The 16,018-nt window shown below is 31.8% G+C and overlaps 2 protein-coding genes across 2 annotated transcripts; both read right to left on the bottom strand.

Moving 5' to 3' along the window:
* Positions 1-3,088: 3,088 nt before the first annotated feature.
* On the bottom strand, positions 3,089-5,434 carry LOC139483263 (uncharacterized). The gene has a single exon (XM_071267296.1). It carries the CDS (start codon positions 5,143-5,145, stop codon positions 3,649-3,651), a length of 1,497 nt encoding a protein of 498 aa, XP_071123397.1. The 5' UTR covers positions 5,146-5,434; the 3' UTR covers positions 3,089-3,648.
* A 3,106-nt stretch (positions 5,435-8,540) lies between these two features.
* Positions 8,541-15,230, bottom strand: LOC139483253 (uncharacterized). Its single transcript, XM_071267285.1, has 6 exons — positions 14,940-15,230; positions 14,480-14,539; positions 13,746-13,948; positions 12,909-12,962; positions 12,218-12,272; positions 8,541-9,418 (listed from the first exon to the last, which is right to left on the bottom strand). The coding sequence occupies exons 1-6, from the start codon at positions 15,004-15,006 to the stop codon at positions 9,228-9,230; spliced, it is 630 nt and encodes a 209-aa protein (XP_071123386.1). The 5' UTR covers positions 15,007-15,230; the 3' UTR covers positions 8,541-9,227.
* Between the last annotated feature and the right edge of the window lie 788 nt (positions 15,231-16,018).

Here is a 16,018-nt window from a genome sequence, read left to right as displayed (position 1 = left end):
CAAAAAGATCGATTTCCCGCCATGTATGGCAGACTTTTACAGATGGCATTATATGCAGAGACTCAGAGTCAAGTTTTATCCTTCAAGCCAACGGTCTTCCGTCTTATGATTAAACCAGAAATGAAATGTACAATATAATATATATCCAATATTGATCAAACAATTTAAAACGCGTGATGCCTTCGGCATATAATTTAAATGCATTGTAAGCTGTACACGACGTCTTTTAGATATCGTATGGCCATCATCGTAATCCATCGTGTGGCCTTCGTAATCCATCGTGCAGCCTTCGTGATCCATCGTGTAGGGTTTGGCTGAGATATGAAGCTTAAATACCCGTCTTCGGTTAACCTTCGTATGTCCATCTTTAGCTATCGTATATAATTTCGGCACCATCGTATAGACTTCGTTATTCATCGTACTTGCTTCGGTCACTTTTTGGTATTTTAACGAGATCGGGACCAACTTCGTACGAACATACAATTTTCGCATTCGGGTGTCCATCGTATATAAAAATCGGGACAGTGTGACGCGGGCATTAGTCAAACGAATGAAAGTGAGTTTACTACAGAGTTTACATGTCACTAGTAAATTGATTAACTGCAGTTATTGAATATTGAACGACCAATACTACTTTTATCAGTTTTGTAAATGAGAGATTACGTTGTTCTAATTCACTTTGTTGACCCCGTTTTTATTTTTTAGTTATTTTGTTTATATCATTTTTTGATGTATGTACCTTGGATTTTTTTTTTATTTGCTTGGTGACCTAAGACATTTTTCGTCTAGTCAACACGAAAAAAACATCTGATAATATTTCCATACTGTATATGAATTGTACGTAAAATTCAGTATGGATTTTTGTGTGAGAAAGAAAGCAATTGTGTTAATAGTTATCAAAAGGTACCAGGCTTATAATTTTATATGCCAGACGCGCGTTTCGTCTACATAAGACTACCCAGTGACGCTCTTATCAAAATAGTTATTGAGCCAAAGAAATACAAAGTTGAAGAGCATTGAGGACCCAAAATTCCAAAAAGTTAAAAATAGTTATCACCATTTGAGAAAACGTGAACCAAAAGTAATCAAAATACTGCCTGTGCAATTTGATTTTTACCGTATTGCAAAGTCTGCTTTATCCTTTAAAATTATTTTGTTCATATAGCTCATCAGGTATTTACGCATTTATATATTCGCCAATGGCTTCAACCTACATTCAACGTCAAGGGCCTATATCCATGTTTTATTTTAAAGAAAAATATGAGATTATCTGTGCAGGCAACACTGTCGTTTTGGTATGTACATCATAAAATTCAAACTGTTTGATTGATTCATGGCAATTCAAACTGTTTGATAACACAATGACTGTTCAGTTGATATTGTAAAGAGGAAATACTTGATAAATAATGTCCGGACAAAGTACACAGAGATGTCAACCAATGAAATCAATACAGACTGTACTTGTTACCCAAATTACATATTTTGTTGGAATTAATAAACATTGATAAATCTACAGTCTTCTGTGTATTGTTGTCTGCTGGTCCGATTTGTTTGCTGATCATGTTGATATCTAATGGTTATGATTGAATCTTTGGTATCTTTTGCTCATAACTGTTAACACAAAAAAGGCAACAGTAGTATACCGCTGTTCAGTAGTCATAAATTGATTAAATCCTGGTTGCAATTCAAAAACAAAGACAAAAGTACATATGTTTTTACCTTGTACTTAAATCGTTTTGCATGAATTAATTCATCATATTGACAACGTTGTTTTAACCCACAAATGGTATCTTAACTTCTTAATATAAAATTGCGACCGACTTTAATTTACATCTATGTAAGTCAATGATAACATTTATGAAATGCACTTTATGCGGTCGTCATACTTAAGTTGCTTACCTGTTATACTCTGAAGTTAGACGTCTATTTGAACTGAACTAAACATCTTTAAATATTAAATATAGTTGTATTGAATTGATCTTTACAGAATCAGACTTAATCTGAATTCGAATTGAATATGAACGGGTGATGTTCTAAAACTCAATATCTTCTGATATACTTCTTGTATACTGTGTTTCAACACAAAATTGAAGGATCTGGGAATCGACGAAATAAAATAAGTCATTTAGAAAAGAGAGGCAAAAGACACCATAGGGATAATCAAACTCATAAGTCGAAAACGAATTGACATGGCTAAAAATGATAAACAATGAAAGGACAAATATCAGCAAACAATAAAAAAACATCGAAAACCACATACTGGCAACATGAACCCCACCAAAGACCGGGTGTAATTTAAGCTGCACAAGAACTTAAGCTCTGGAAATTTTTAACTTAAAAGAATTATTAAAAAAAAATGGAGAAAGAAACAAAATATAGTTCTTCTTACTACATTTGTATAAAGTTCAAGATTTACCTGTATTTTTTTAAATCCGTTTTTTTTTTTTCTAAAGTGAATATTTTCGAAGGGTTAAATATTTCGCAGTGGTGTCTTAACAAGGCCTTGTTTGGACTTGTTTCCTTGCTTTTTTGCCTTGAAGTTTTGTCCCTAATATTTTATTAACTGTGCATTTGCATTCAATATCGCAGATCAAATTTATTCGTTTATAGTGTATTAATGTACGTTTTTTGATTGAGTTAAGCCTGACAATTGATATTTTATCGTGTGTTTTTCCATGTTGTGATGTTATGCTACTGTTTCAGAAAAAGGGAGATGGTTTGGATCCATTAAAACGTTTAATCTCGCTGCAAATGTTTGCAGATGTACAGTAGTTGTCGTTTCTTAATGTAATTTATACGTGTTTCTCGTTTCTCGTTTTTTATTTTATATAGATTAGACCGTTGGGTTTCCCGTTTGAATGGTTTTACACTAGTAATTTTGGGGCCCTATATAGCTTGTTGTTCGGTGTGAGCCAAGGCTCCATGTTGAAGGCCCTACATTGACCGATAATGGTTTACTTTTTTTTTTAATTGTTAATTGGATGGAGAGTTGTCTCATTGGCACTCACACCACATCTTCCTATATCTATTAATTAAAAAAAAAAGAGAATAAGTGCAACACGTTTGTGAAATAATTTTGATTAGTATCAACATTTTATCATTTTAATTATGTCAATGACAAACATTGGTGACCATTGTAGGAAAATAATCCTCCTGCAATTAATGATATGAGATAACCTGATTTTATTCAAATGTTCTCGTTTCGTGAGATCTTTTGTACGTATATTTTGTGTAAAAAATATAAAACAAATATATTGCATAAAAAAATAAAGGGCAGTGACACGTAGTATTATTAATAAAAATCTGCGAGATTAACATTTCATCATCTATAAAAATTATAAAAAAACATTGTTTCAATGGAAATATTTCTCCTTTATGTGCATGTCGAATTTAAACTTTGTTTTGTACTGGCCAATTTTGTTTTGTTTTTTACACAACAAACATTGTTTTCAGTACGCACACAATCTGTTGACCTTTTTCAATATTAAGTGCATTATAATTCATATTGGTTTATCAACACTAGATAACCGAATACAAATATATTGTTCGCATACATGTGTTTTTCTGAAATGTAGAGCCTGGATAAGTATTGAAATCTTCATTCTCCAAAAAGGGCTCAACTTAGTATATAGTTCCAAACATGCAATTTCAAATGCGATTAAATTTTAAGATATGGAATTTTGCATTTCTGGGTTCTATGGCAGCAGTCGAGCATCCTATCCATAACAGGTCTGTACTATCTATAGTCAAGCTACATGGCCAACGAATTCCAAACGAAGTTTTAAGATTTTGACAATGTATGAATGCACCAAACTCTGAAAGAATATGGAGAGTGTGTGTTTCTTTTTCACATACTATTATATTTCCAGTCTTCGTACACACGATGCCATCCGGATTAAAAGGAAATTTTCTAGAATTTACACTTTTGTGGCCTAAATACTCCCACTTTATCATCTCTGATAATTCACGAACTGCAATTACTCTTCCTTCTGTCATACTAACAGCATCTACTACACATATATCGCCATTGTTGTTCGTAGTTATTTGAAGAGGAACAGAGAAAAGGCGTTTCCCAAATGGATCAAACTCGAGGGTTTTCTTTAGTTTCTTGTCATTATTAATAATTAAAATTTGTCGCGAACTGCGATCTGTTATAGGAAAAGCTATTCCACATTCCCTAACGCCAATCAGCAAATATCCAGACTTTGTGATGTGTAGTCCTCTTAGTATAAGCGGCGAACAATCATAAAACATTTCGAACTTGCCTGAAGATGTTAAACGTTTAATGCAACCTTCCACTGTAAATGCAGCAAATAATTCCCCCGACGGAGAAACGTCTATATCAGATAAAGAAACAACGTGTTCGTCTATGTGTCTAATGTTTTCTCCTATTTCTATTTTCTGTAACATCTTAGATTGTGTATTCGAAATGTTATCTACAAACCATGCTATATTTGGGGCTAGAGTCACAATTGTAATAATAGATGATAAATCGGTAGGATGAGATTGCAGAAGACTAAAACGTATGTCCAGTTTCTTCGGCGAAGTGAAGCCCAATATATTGTTTATTGTTTGAGTTGTAATATTTCCTTCTTTATAGTCTATCATCATTTCCTTATGCGCTATGTATTTTGGGTGAAATTTATTCATTGATTCAAATTCATTCACAGTATCAATTACATCTTTCAGATCATTTTCAATTAAAGTTTTATTTTCTATTTTGTCTTTAAATAATTTAAGTTTGATTCTTTTCTCATAATAATGAACTCTTTCTTCTGTTATCAATTCTACCACACGATTTCTTTCATTTGTTAAATTATTTCGCAATTTATTAGATTCTTCCTGGATAAAAATCTTGAGTTTTTCCTCCTGTCTAGAAATTCGTTTCATTAACATGTCATATTCCTTTTGCACATCCATTATGTTTTCGTCCAATGCATTTTCATGCTGAATGTACGCATTTACGATGTTATCTTGTATATCCGACGCAACACATGATAACAAATCTATATTGTCTCGTAGAGTGTTCTCCAGATTGTCAAAATTATGCATTGAATGTGTGACTACAATACACTCCGGACATACAAGACGTTTGCATGTTTTACAGTACAAACAATACAACTGTTTTCTATGGTTTTCACACATTTTGACACAAATTTTCAAATCCTAGTTTAAATCTATAAATTTTGTTTACTGATAAACACAATAATTTATGATAAATCCGTTATCTCTCAATGTATTTTCTACAGAAAAGCAAATAGTATGCGTTCTACAGATTCACCTAGTTAGGAGTTAAAAGGTGATTCATTTTGTCTTTTGATCAGTAAAATCACTAACACGTTTTAACAGAAATAAGTATACATTTACGTCGTTATTTGTTTCTACCATTCAAGCAGAAGCCAAATTACCTTTACCTTTATTTACTTCACCTGTACAGTGTGCACACGTTACACAAACTTTATTGATCGATTTAGAATTCTAAATTTGCACAAAGTGTTTGCTATTTATAACTATAACCATAAACATAAATTTTCCATTTATACAAAATTTTATTTCATTTATTGCAAAGTTCCAGTGCTTTTGAACAGGATCCAATGATTAATTTGAGTTCAATCGAAAAGTTAAAATATTTGTACAGTTTTCATATAAAACCTTAATAAAATGATTTGATATTTTTTAATCGGAGAGGGGCCACACGGGTTGTATGGGCAAACAAGTTATGACATATAATCAGTTAATTCATTGTGACCATTATCTAGTAGAAGCAGAAGCAGACAGCAGTTCATGAACACAACATGACAACTTTCATTTTTAGAGTAAACGAATAACATCTATTCAAATATAGATGATAAGGATATCTTTAATAAACTGTTGTTATATCTTTCATGTTTGTCAGTTATGCAATAAGCTGGTCCATATGTTAAAATGTCATGGTCACCGATATATACTTGTTTGTCATTTAGTCTTTCCATTTTTATGAATGGCTCTTTGATATATTTCGCCTCTTTTTCATATATGCCATCAACCCAATTTGGGTATAATGTAAAAGTGATTTTTAATAAAAACACAGACTCAAAATTGATCGCCGTTGATCAGCAATATTTGAATAGAAATTTTACAAGTTTTGTCTACTGGTTATCGTTACGTGTTACTTGTATTAATAAAAAAAGAACTTATTACTTTCAAAACCTGCTATCTGAATTAAACTGTTTTACTTGATTTTATTCTTTTTTATTTACCTAGAATTCAATGAAGCCGCTCGAAATACCGAAAACGTTTTGAGTTTTTCAATAAAAAAAAAACAACAACGATAAAACACTTCACTTTACATATAACGCCAGACGTTTCGATATAAAAAAAGTTTCAGATTGTCATTGTTTGTAAAAACAAATAAATCACCGCGCGCATTACGCACATAAAAAAAAATCGTTCCTGATATATATATAAGAGTGAGAGGAAAGATACTAGAGGGACAGTAAGACTCATAAATCAAAAATAAACTAACAACCCCGTGTCTAAAAAATAAAAAGACAAACAGACAAACATTAGCACAAACGATACAACATGGAAAACTAAATGCTAAGTAAAACGAATCCCACCAAAACCTTGGGGTGATCTCAGGTGCACTGGAAGGATGGGCAGATCCTGCTCCACATGTGGTACCCGTCGAGTTGCTCATGTTATTACAAACCCGGTAAATAGTCTAATTCAGTAGGTCATATTCGTGGTGAAAAGGGAAGTGGATTGTAATTCCGACATAAGGAACATATCCGCTATCATCTGTGAAAAGAATATTCTATAACGATCAATCAACTCGCGATGGCATCAGTAAAATTTACGAAGGAATTATTTCAACTTCACCATTTGGAACTCTTGCTTTAAATGCTTTCTTGTCCGCAGCAACTCTCTATCAAGGATACCACGAAAGGAAATACTAGCCCGGGAATATCGTTTCAATTGAGAATATAAACTCAGCATACAGGTGATTCTGGAATGTTGCCGCATAGCAATGGACAGTTCACAATTGGTAAGCTGCAATCTCTTCTGTCGTAAATTTTTGTTTCCAACCAACCCTCATTGGTTAAAGATGTAAGTTAAAATATGACCAAGACTTGCTTGTAAGACAATGTGATAAAAACGCAAATAAAACAACTACCTATCCAAGTCAATTTGTAAATGTAAACCATAAAAGGTTAAAGTACGGCATTCAACACAGAGCCGTAGTTCACACCGAAAAGAAATCTATAAAGGGCCCCAAAAATATCTAGTGTATACTCATTTAAACAGGAAAACCAACGGTCTAATCTATTAAAAAAAAAAACGAGAAACGAGAAACACTTATGAAGCACATCAACAAACGACAACTTGCATTTTTTATCGAAGTTCGATACACATTGAGCTGCTTTATAATTATGAAATTGACCTTCTTATTATAAAGATGTGCAAACATTGAAATCAATTCATAACTAACGTGATGACAATAAAAACAACGAATTTATTTGGAATCATTTATTATCAATTTCAAAATGTTAGGTTCATTTACTGAAGCATTGTAACAAACATTGACCACATGACAAGAGATATGTATTTTTAAACAATTTTATTCCATATACAATTGAAAGTGAATTCGTTTAATATTATCCTTCATATCAAATGAAAATCATTAAACATAAAGACTTCAGTGTTAAAAAAAATGTGCAACACGGATTTTTTGTCATTAAGGTAACAATGACTTCGCAAGATTGATGGATAAACGATCCTTCAAACACAGCACTATCTTATAAAAATAATTGTTCAGTATTTTGTTAAATCGTTGTTTTTATTCGACCTGAAAACTATAACTAAACTGGTAGTTTCTTCTCTGCATTGCTATATTTATATTGGAATGTGTGTTTCTGGCCTTGAAGTCATAAAACTTTCGAGTCAGATCTTCGTTTTCATACTCAAAATCAACCAATCAAAATACTGGATTTCATGTTTCGAGCATGAATTTTGTGCTCCGAGCACTGAGCAAAGTTTTATGACTTCAACCGCTGTATTCTTTTGAGTACCCGATTTACACCATTCTTTTATATAGCTATATTCAATCGTAAGATGTTGTATAACAGTGGTGTACTTTTCTAATATTGTTTGTAGATTTTTCCTCATGACTTGGCATTTTGGGATGGTCTGTCTTCCAGATGTATGACTTATGATTTTTTCCCCTTGGAACGTTCTTAATCTTTCTAACGATATGTTGTGTTGTAGAAGAGGGACGAAAGATACCAAAGGGACAGTCAAACTCATAAATCTAAAACAAACTGACAACGCCATGGCTAAAAATGAAAAAGACAAACAGAAAAACAATAGTACACACGACACAACATAGAAAACTAAAGAATAAACAACACGAACCCCACCAAAAACAAGGGGTGATCTCAGGTGCTCCGGAAGGGTAAGCAGATCCTGCTCCACATGTGGCACCCGTCGTGTTGCTTATGTGATTACAAATCCGGTAAATAGTCTAATTCGGTAGGTCATAATCATGAAAGGGAAGTAGTTGTTTCCTTTTGTTTGGAGTTTGCATAAATAGCTATCTGAAGATCTACAGGTCTTTTCTTCTATTTTTGAAAGAGTAAGTATAAACTATTATGTACCAGTTTTACGTCAACAGATTTACATTTCGACAATTGACTTCACTTCAATGATTTGCGAGGCAAAACAAATACTAAATCCAAAACCTGATAAATATTATAAAGAACAGATACAATTAATAAGGACCTGCAAGCCTAGTAAGGTTCTTGCGAAAGTCGGAAATACGAATTACATGTTTAAATTACAATCAAAAAGTGTCTTAAAACCACATTAAAATTCTTAATTCTTTTAAAAAATCGTAAACATTTAAAGACTTTCTATTATACAGGATCGATGATTTCACCACAAACCTATCCATGTCTCACTCAGAACCCGTACAATTATATGGGTGAATCTTTCTAAAAATATTAAATGTGTATATCTTTCCTTCACGTCCATACTTTTAGATTTGAACTTCTTATTACAGTTCAGCTTTCATTTATATTAAAACGAGCGATATTTTGATCGGATGATTTTGCAATCAATTTAAATCATTCTTTACGAAGGTGACATTATTACATTGCTATATATACATATAAAATCGTGAACGCATTATGAGTTTCATTGCACATTTCCAATTCAACAGTGTCCTAAACACAGGTTACGACAACAATTTATATGTGTGTTTCCGAAACAGGAATTTGATTCCAGTGTCTTTCGTTTTTTTGAGTCAATATTATTACCAATAAAATGCTGATCACCAAAACACAGACAAAAGTGACTAAAACAGGCAAAGAAATAAAGTCCGTTAAATACTGTTTACCAGTGGATTTCTTTGGTCCCTTTCCTTTTGTTATTTGAATGCCTGTAAACAAAAGAAATGTAACTCTATATATCACTTGTGTTCAAATTGCTATTTCATAGTGTTACTTTTTTATATAAGATATTAATCCAAATTGATACAGAAGTTATAGGAATGGAAAGTGGCAACAATAGTATATCCTGTTCAATAGTAATAAATTGATTTACCAAAAACAAATCCGGATTTCAAATTAAATCCGAGGGAAACAAACTATAAGCCTGACTATAAACTATAATGAAACATATATCCCAATTAAAATTGTGATAAGCAATTCCATTGACTAGTGTTTTGAAGTTGTTTAGTTTGTCTAAAATATAAACAAACGGCATTTCCCTTTGGCTTCTTTATTTCTATTTTTACAGACAAACACATATAAAAAGGAATAACGATTTCCAGTGACACTTCTTACTCATGTATATAACCGGTTTTACAATGTTCCTGTTCGGAAGGGATTATTCTATGTAACACTAATATATTACCGGTTTCACAATAATCCTTGTCATGTTTTCATATGTTCCTGTCTGTTTTGAAATTCGTATATTTTACACAACGTGTGTGTGCTTAAATGAATGATTTATAAACAAAATCTACTTAATTCAAATCGTTTTGATTCCGTCAAACTATTTTGATTGAGACGACGTCATTTTACTTTATTATCGGGTTTGTTATGCATGAAAACTACGCCAACGGATGAATATCCTAATTAGATAATTTTTCATATTGTAAATATGATAAATCATAAAATGAAATTGTGTATGCAAGTATGGTTGGATTTGTTTGCATACGAATTCAAAATTACATATATCAAGTTGTTATCTTATAGTTTGTTTCTATGTATGTTGCATCGTCGTTTGTTTTTGTTGCACTTCAGTGTTCTGTTGTTTCGTTGTTTTCCTCTTATAATTGATGTGTTTCGTTTGCTTTTAATTTGTAACCCGCGTTTGTTTTCTCTAAATCGATTTATGACTTTTGAACAGTTGTATTCTACTGTTGCCTTTATTTATTGCCCATTAAAGAAATACATAACTTCTCATATCAGTGTTTAGGTTTAGAATTGTTTTGATGAAGACTACTTTTCGTTGTTACATTTGAAAAAAGTAACTTAGGATGCAGTAACAATATACATGCATTGCATTTTAAATTAAATGAAGCATGAAAACAGTCTATTTAATAATTTAGTTTATATATTCTGAAAGCAATCTGATTTTGCCTCTTAAAGTACACGGATGTTCTAATGGTGAACCTAGCTTTAAATGCAATTCAAATCAAACAATATTTTTGACCGGTGAGATTTTTTATATATAGTCGTATTTTCTAAAATGAAATTATCAATCAGGTTGTCTTTAAAGTACACGGATGTTTGTGCACCCTATTTTGAATTAAATGAATGTCAAACGATTTTTTTAAACGATAAATATTTTCATTTCTGTAGAAGATAAATTAAAATTTACAAGACATGTGCACCGAAAAAAAGAAACAGAATTATGTTATGGTTACAATCGTACCCGTATCATCAAATAGTTTCTGACAACTAAGCCGTTGGTGTTTCGATTACCGAAAATGAAACACATATAGGTATATATAATTCAAAAACAATTATATAATAGTCATATTTATTGGCCTTTATTTGAGTGATTGGCATGTAGAACTTACATGGTGGGTGGCCAAAGCTTCCGTTAACCATAGAATTATCAATCGAAAGTTAATAGCAGATAACGGATCCACAGGAACAGTATTTCACAGGACATTATTAGTTACATAGTGTGCTAGTGACCTAATACGGTATATATGGGGTCGGTAAATTCCATATAGGGTGTGACCGAAGCTCGAATCCCCATATGGAATTTACTGACCCCATATATACCGTATTTGGTCACTAGCAAACTATGTAACGAATTTATCTTACCGACTATCTTAACGTGTAAAATTTAGACTAGTGACCTGTCAAAATGAGCAAGCCAGTCTTCATTAAGAAACTACTGCCATTGATCCACCAAGAATAGCTAACGATAACAACTTGTTAGGTTTAAATGTGTTTAATGAATTTATTTCAATCTTAATTATCAATTTCTTCGTCTGTTGAAACTTTTAAGATTTTTCTCAGTTCCGTTTTGTTTTTATAAAGGGACGTAACTCCACTACTAACCGTGTATGAAATAAGCCCCGCCTCCCTACTAACCTAATATGAAATATACACGGTCTTCACGCGGACGCTTTTAACCAATCACATTCCTAGAAATGTATAGGAGGTAAGATAAAGACATTGTCACTGCATTCACAGTCCAGTTGTAATATTGAACAAAAACAAGATATTTTATGTTGAGTACGATTTCTTTGGCATCAGCACTACATGTTGATCAGAAATATAAGACACACATTTCCATTCCTGAATGAGCTGTATTTGCTGGTCGACAACATAAATCTGTACGCATATCTAGAATTGGAACCTTACATAAGACAAACCCCAGAAATATGCAGTCCAGGAAATGTAGAAAATTAAATTGATTTATTATGCACTACAAGATTAAAAGTTTACCACGACATCGGAATCGGAGAATGAAAAAAAAAAACAAAGTTATGAGGACTTTTTGACGATTCACATCTGTTGTGACAATAAGTTTTGTGCATGTGTGTGTCATCAAAAATACTTATTTACATCAAAACAAACACACCATTTCATTTGAATGTGTATCCCAATTGAATTTATCTTTTCATTTTGAGAACACCCCTTATTTTTATCGTTATCGTAAGTCTACGTGTAATCCTAGGCATCACTCATATTATTATAGAGTCGGTACTTACTTGATAAATGTATGACTTTACAACCACTGCCACAAATAGTACAAGAGGGTTTAATCTGCAAAAACAAATAGATGCTAAACAAATAATCAAATTGATTAGAATATTTAAATAAAACATCTTTTATAAGTATTCATTATAATTACAGTAAAGTAAGATAAAACATCAATAATAAAAACGTTTAAACAACTTAAAAGTTTATTGTTTGTGGTTTTGACTTCTGTAAAGTATGTTCTTATTTTTTTCTATATTTTCTAACGTAACCTATAGATCAGAATTCAGAACTTTAATGTTCACGACTTGAAATATTATTAATATGGTCATTTTTGTAAATGAACTGTTTCTAAATCTTTGAATACATTTTTTTTTCGAAATATTAAGTTTTTTCAACCCGAATGATAGATAACCTTAGCTATGTTTGGTAAACCTTTCGGATTTTCGTACGTCAAATACTCTATTAGTCCTTATACTTTTTTTTAATTGAAACCATCAATAATGTGTACTTGTAGACGAAAAGCGCATCAGTTATTAAAAATTACATAGCTGGTATCGTTGATTGTCATTTTTGCACATGATTGATTCTCCAAGCTTCTATTTCTCGCGTACATGATGAAACGCTTCCTAGAAACACCTGTATGCCCGGAGAACATATCATACATGATTTTGGTTTTTTTCTTATGTTAGCTCTACTTACTTTTATGTTATATTTTCCTGCTATTTGTAACTCTTTAATCTCCGTCACAATTTCCTAGCAAAATATAAAAAAAGAAGTATAACTGTAGTTTGGGATGACAACAAATTAAATCAAATGAAAAAAGTATATTATTAATTCTATTTTTACTCATAGTATACTTTATATATTCTTCATTCTATATTAGATCTAGAAGAAAAAAATGTATAAGCTTTTGTTCTGATTGCAGGTCCAAATTTCACTGACAACGCCATTGTAAAATAATAATAATAAACGATTTAAAAGGCAAACAACAGTAAACAAAACACAAATAGAAAAGTAAAATCTGAGCAACACGAATCCACCAAAACCAATTTTGATCTCAGGTAATCCGGATCGGGTAAGACGATCCTGCTCCATCTGTGACACAAATCGTGTTGCCCATGTATATTGAATAACATATTGAATTAAAAAATGTTCGCTTCTAGCAATATGATTATCCAATGATGTGTTACGAAACAAGAACGAAACCAAAACAGTGATCATAGCAAATGGAAATAAGCGATGATAGCACTATGATACATATATACAACTACTGGTATAAGATATGCTATCTCAACGTCAAAACGAAATAAGTTGCTCGAGTCTGTATCATATATTTGGGGAAGATAGATTTAGGAAGATGTGAGATGAGTGCAAATGAGACAACTCTCCATCCAAATTTATGAAAGTAAATCATTATAGGTCAAGGTACGGTTTTATTTCAGTTACTTTTTCGATAACAAAATAAACAAACAACAACAAATTTTACCAGTACGGTCAGTAATTTTTTAATAAATTGATGTCTTTTTTTTAATATACCTGATTATGAGGCACGGATATTCTTTCACTGGTATACAGTTCCTCATTTAATGTTGAAATATTGACAACTGTGTAGCTAAAAGAAAGGGTCCATATGTCTTTACACTCTTTAAGAAAATGTGTACATAAATAATTGGCTTGAACTTTCAGTTTTGTAGTATAATATGCATCTATTTTTGCCTCCAAGCAACTGCAGAAACAATCTGAAATACATAAGATATGCGTTATTGCAATTTTAGATGGTCTTCTCTCAACATGGTAACTGAAACGAACCTTTTGTAACATAAAGATAAGTATGCATAATCAATGAAATAAAATCTGCTTGGGTTTATGTATACTCAAGTTTAAACAGTATCTCAAACTGTCACTAGTTATGACATACATGATGTTGTTTGTCTGACGTTTAACTGTCAATCTAAAGTTTTATTATTCTAAATCAGTGTCCACGCTGAAGCAACACACAATTTTGCAATGGTTTCAAATAAACAACAGCTCAATCCAACCATCTGCTATTTGCGGTTTAGAGTCCATGTCTTTGTGATTAATTATTTACACATTTACTGTTGTTTCTTGTATAACCACATATATAGTAGTCATACATAAAAGAGAATGGAAGATTCATTTAACTCGGACATCTTAAAAATCCCGTTTTCTAGTATTAGATTAGAATAAAACAGTGATAGACTAATATGGAGAATGTATATCAAAACGATAATAAAAGCATTTTTATTTACCTTTCTTAATGACTTGGCTCATGCAGTCTGTACTAGAATCGTATGAACATTGACATGTCACTGATTAAAGTAAAAAAAAATCAAGATTTCATTATTTCTAATTTGTAATTTCTACGAAGATAATCTCGTTACGTTTGTAGTTTGTGCAATTCCCTCAGGTTTTTTAAGCTTGCTTAATTTATTCCTTTTTGTGTTCTTTCTATGTATTTAGTAGATTTCAACATCGTTCGACCTCTAAGACTTCAATTCATTTATTAGTTAAAATGCGATCACATAAAGTTTTGTTTTTGCTTTTTTTGCTTTTCACAGACAGTGGCTTATGAAAAATTATTGTTTATTTGCAGAGAGAAATACAAGTAAACTCTTGATTCGTAGAAAACTTTTTAAAATTTTAGATTATAACCTTTTTTACCATAATACAGAACAATATATTTGATCTTAAGTATACGTTTTAACTTACCATCTAATATCAATGCAACACTCACAAAAAATCTCACAAGAAATGTCTTAGTTGAATGCATGATCATATCTGTAAAGTATATAAAAACAAGAATGTGTCCCAAGTACACGGATGCCCCACTCACACTATCATTTTCTATGTTCAGTTGACCGCGAAATTGGGGTAAAAACTCTAATTTGGCATTAAAATTAGAAAGCCTTATATCATACGGAACATGTGTACTAAGTTTCAAGTGGACTAGACTTCAACTTCATCAAAAACAACCTCGACCAAAAACTTTAACCTGAAGCGGGACGAACGAACGGACCCACAGACCAGAAAATATAATGTCCCTCTACTATCGTAGATGGGGCATGGAAATATATAAAGTTGGGTCAATAAACAATAGGAAATATGAAAATGCATTAATGATTGAGATAGATTGATCATTATTGGCAGAACTTACAGTTCAGAGAAATTGAAATTAAAACCCAAGTAAAAAGGATGTAAAGTTTAAATATCTTCAACTAGGTTGATCGAGACGAAGGGGGTAAGTTGTTACTGTTTCCAGACAACTTTTGAAAAATGGCAAAAATGTTGACTTGCAGTAGATCAATAACGGTGCCTTCAATTCACGGGGGGGGGGGGTAACTTCCTACTATTGGGTATACAGGGATGTGCCAAAATATGGGTTATAATTTTAGATTTTATATAAAAATGACCCTCCTTTTTAATGACATCCTATATTAAAATGCATTTACGTTTGATAACTGTATATTGATTTGGTGTATGATCTACATATCATATATAAATATCAAACAATCCATGCGTATATATAACGATAAAATATATGTGCACCAAACGATGCCAATTCATATATAAAAACTTAAGGGTAGCTGGTATATTTATGAATTATGAGTGATAATGAGTTAGTGCTTATATAAGCACGGGTCATATTTTAAATATTGTATATAATTATAGGTCATTCTTTCTTAAAAATTTATTTTACTATAGGTACTGAATTTTAGTGAATGTTATATTAAAATGGGTACGTTTTTTGAGGCAAAAATGGCACATCCCTACCAAAAAAATATCGAAGT

The sequence above is a fragment of the Mytilus edulis genome, chromosome 1 (genome assembly GCF_963676685.1).
Source record: "Mytilus edulis chromosome 1, xbMytEdul2.2, whole genome shotgun sequence".
Classification (NCBI taxonomy): Eukaryota; Metazoa; Mollusca; class Bivalvia; order Mytilida; family Mytilidae; genus Mytilus; species Mytilus edulis.
Note: the sequence above shows the minus strand (reverse complement) of the source record. Positions and strands in the feature narration are given on the sequence as shown.